Source organism: Cebus imitator, unplaced genomic scaffold, assembly GCF_001604975.1.
Source record: "Cebus imitator isolate Cc_AM_T3 unplaced genomic scaffold, Cebus_imitator-1.0 Scaffold108, whole genome shotgun sequence".
NCBI lineage: Eukaryota > Metazoa > Chordata > Mammalia > Primates > Cebidae > Cebus > Cebus imitator.
Window position 1 is genome coordinate 492,989 of NW_016107423.1, and position 4,287 is coordinate 497,275.

At 34.9% G+C, this 4,287-nt stretch overlaps 1 protein-coding gene across 10 annotated transcripts in view; it reads left to right on the forward strand.

Annotated features, from left to right (window-relative positions):
* FRY (FRY microtubule binding protein) overlaps positions 1-4,287 on the forward strand; it is a 477,475-nt gene that overhangs the window by 360,498 nt on the left and 112,690 nt on the right. For all 10 annotated transcript variants that reach the window (XM_017538031.2, XM_017538028.2, XM_037741802.1 and 7 more), the window contains 2 exons: positions 886-1,046; positions 2,159-2,269. In XM_017538031.2, the coding sequence (XP_017393520.1) occupies positions 886-1,046; positions 2,159-2,269 (272 nt within the window). The remainder of the gene's footprint in view (positions 1-885; positions 1,047-2,158; positions 2,270-4,287) is intronic.

Below are 4,287 nucleotides of genomic sequence, written 5' to 3' on the forward strand. Positions count from 1 at the left end.
ATGGATGAAGCTGGAAACCATCATTCTCAGCAAACTGACACAAGAACAGAAAATGAAACACCACATGTTCTCACTCATAAGTGGGTGTTGAACAAGGAGAACATGTGGACACAGGGAGGGGAACATCACACACTGGGGCCTGTTGGGGGGTGGGAGGGGCTGGAGAGGGTTAGCAGATGGTGGGGGGATTGGGGAGGGATAACATTAGGAGAAATACCTAATGTAGGTGACGGGGAGATGGATACAGCAAACCACCATGGCATGTGTATATCTATGTAAAAATCCTGCATGACCTGCACATGTACCCCAGAACTTAAAGTATAATTTTAGAAAATTATTCTAATTAAAAATTTTGGTATTATTACAGAAAGCCCCTTCTCAACTAATGTTTGCTTTTCACTATTTTGGTGTTAGTAACCTTCTTACCAATCCTCCTCATCTTCAGTGACCCTAAATTAAGATTTCCATTGACTCTTCAGTTAAAGTGAAGTACCTATATGAGTTTGAAATAGCCAATCTACGCTATTTCAGAATTTTCTTAAAGATGCGCAGCAGACAAAAAATGTTTGATATGTAAGCAGCAGCTGAGTCAGAAGTGTTGCAGTTTTTCCAGGTATTGATTAGAAAAAAATCTCTGCAGGTCCTATTTTTTATCTTTCTTTCCCACTCTTGAGTCAAGGTGCTGCTGGCTGCAACATGAGAATAGGAAGTGTGCACACTTAGAAAGAAAATGTGACTTGACTTTTTAAGTGCATGTTTCATTGCCTAAAGAAAACTGTAGTTAAAAAATGAAGTGGTTTCTTTCCTCAAAATGTAAGAAATATATATAATAGCAATCTAGAGCATATCCAGTCTTGTAACCTCTAAGTGTGTTTTTCTCCCTAGTTCACCATCGAAGATTTCTCTTCCCCCAGCAAAGCCTGAGGCACCATCTTTTCATCTTATTCAGCCAGTGGGCAGGACCCTTCAGCATTATGTTCACTCCTCTGGATCGTTACAGCGACAGAAATCATCAGATTACAAGATATCAGTATTGTGCATTAAAAGTAGGTCACATTGTACTCACAAATGACGTTTGTCAGATGGATGGTCTCTTTCCTTAAACCAATAACCATGCCTAAAAAATAAGCTTAAAATAATAATAGAATAGAATACAGTAGAGCAGGATAGGATAGGATAGGATAGAAGCACACATGCAAAAAATCACATGGACATATACCTACGTAGCTTTTCTAAGCTCCCACTTTCTTCTCATATTTCTCCTATATGAGAACCATATATTTTTGCTCATTTACCTGTTCTGTAGCTGCCTTGTCAATTAACTTTCAACCTAAAAAAGAAAAAAAATAGACATCACCTCAAGTTCAAAATCTACCCAGAGCCACATTCCCTTTTCTCCTTCTATCCTAGATTGCCAAAAATAAACTTCCACCCTACTAGGACTATTCAAAATCTTCAAAAGCATGACTCCTTTATAGCCTAATTTCCTTCAGAAAACTGTTCATCAGCTCTATCATATAGAACATAAGTTGCTGACTCTCAGGTTGACTTTGCTTCAGTGGAGCTAATTTAAACTATGGCTCTGATAGTTGGACCTGCCAATTACAAAGTATTCAAGCTCTCCTATTATCAAACTTTTTCTTGATTTCTCCCTCTCCCCATCTTTTTAGAGGAACTAAAGTTTATATTTTTCCTTTTATTTACCTTTGATTAAGGATTATAATTATTTTTCATATATTCCATACTGTCTCAGTTCAATACATTAGTCCAATATTTGTCATAAAAGCAAAATTCGAAAAGCTATATTTTTCTTATAAGCAGAATTCACTTGAAACATTGAAGAAAGCTTATTTTTAATATTGCAAAATGGTTTTTTTGGTTTTTAATACTCTGACCATAAAGAGTTGTTACAATTATAAAATTAAATGTCCACAAAGATAAATTTATGGGTTTTTAATTCTTATAAAAAGAGCCAAATTCAGATTCATGTATTTTTTATTAAATCTGCTAAAGAATGCTTTAAAATCTTGGGGAAATAAATGTCTTTAGAGGGCCGTGGTCATTTTTAAATCTGACAGTTATGTTTTATAAAGTCAGTTGGATACAATTAGATCATTCCAAGTTTCATTTCCATGTTTTGTTGTGTTTTGATCACCAGGCAATGTCAGCAGTACTGTGCTGTGGCCCTGTCTTTGACAATGTGGGCCTTTCCCCAGATGGCTACCTATATAAGTGGCTTGACAACATTCTGGCTTGTCAAGATTTACGAGTAAGTATAAGCAAAAATACATTGTTTTTAAATGTCTTCTGTGTTCTGCCTCCCTCGGTTGAGTTACTGAGATGTATAAGCATCGTTCACAATACCATCTTTTCACACATCAGCCACACAAGTATAGATTTATGTGTTGTTCACTTCATACTATGATACATCAAGATAAAAAAGACAGTAACATTTGTTAAAATTGACTGTAAGCTGGGTCATAAAGCAGGTCTCAACAGAGGTCACATTAATGAAATGATTCAGACTCTATTCTCTAATCAGAGTAGCATTAATTAGTATTCAATTCAGTAACAAAAAGATAATTTTTAAAAATACTTCCAGATAACCAGTGAGTTACAGAAGAAATGACTATGGAAACTGGAAAATATTTTTAACTGAAGAATAATAAAAATATTATATACTAAACTTGTCGGCTGTAGGTAAAGCCTTTCTTAGAATGAAATGCATAGCCTTAAACGCATATACAAGGAGACTTCAAAACGATTTGTGGAAGAATAGAATTAAAAGATAAAAATTTTAAAAATATAAACTTTATTTCTTAACATCATCTCTATTAAGGTCAAGACATTTTTCTAAATCTTCGCTTAATCCATGCCTAAAGACCTGAGGGTCCTGGGAACTTAATCATGTCAGTGCCACCTTCTTTACATGATTAACTGAGGAAAATTGGGTGGCTTTTAAGGACATTTTTAAGATTGGGAAACAAAAAGTAAGTCAGAAGGAGCCAAATCAAGATTGTAAGGTGGATGCCTAATGATTTCCCGTCAAAACTCTTGCAAAATTGCCCTCGTTAAATGAGAGGAATGACCAGGAGCATTGTCATCGTGAAAAACGACTTTCTGTTGAAGCTCTCCCAGGTATTTTTCTGCTAAAGCTTTGGCTAACTTCCTCAAAACACTCTCATAATAAGCAGATGTTATTGTTCTATAGCCTTCCGGAAAGCCCACAAGCAAAGTTCCTCAAGCACCCCAAAAACCTGTTGCCATGACCTTTGCTCTTGACTAGTTCACTTTTGCTTTGACTGGACCGCTTCCATCTCTTGGTAGCCATTGTTTTTATTGTGCTTTGTTTTTAGGATAGTACTGGTAAAGCCATGTTCCATCTCCTATTACAATTCTTTGAAGATCTATATAATCTTAATTCCATTTGTTGAAAGTTTTCATTGGAAGCTCTGCTTGTCTCTACTGATCAGTTTTGGCTCCCATTCCGTGGAACATTTGCTAAAGTTTAATTTTTCTGTCAGAGTTGTGTAAGCTGAACCAATTGAGATGTCTTTGGTGTTGGTTATTGTGTCTGCTGTTAATTGTCAGTCCTCTTTGATTAGGGTATAAACAAAATGAATTTTTTCCTCACAAATTTGTATGGATGGTCTACCACTGTGGGTGTCACCTTCAACATCATCTTAAAACAGGTTATCTGTTTGTAAACTGCTAATTTATTTGGGAGAATTGCCCCTATAAATTTTTTGTAGAGCAGCAATGATTTCACCATTCTTCCACCCAAGCTTCACTATAAATTTGATGTTTGTACTTGCTTCAGTTTCAGCAGAATTCATGTTACTCTGATAGGGGCTCTTTTCAAACTGATGTCTTCTCCTTCTTAGTGCCTCAAGCTAAATTCTTCAGCTAAATTGTTCAGAAATGTTTTAACAAGTTAGTAAAAGTTTATTTTGGTGCAAACAAATTTTTTAAGCCGTACATAATTTTGTCATAATGTACATTTTCCATGAACTTTTGAGGACCCTCATTTTAAAAAGAGGTACGGCTGATAATCAGTGACCTAAGGATCCATCACAAGAAGTTAGAAAAAGAATAAAATACCAAACTCAAAAACAGTACCATGAAGGAAATAATAGAAATAAGAGCAGAAATTAATTAAAGAGAAACAGATTAATGGTAATGATTAAATGAAAAGTTGAATTTGTTACAATACTAAAAAATTTCATAAATCCATAGCAAGTTCAATCAAGAAAGAGAATGAATTTTTTTTTTTTTTTTTTTTTTTTT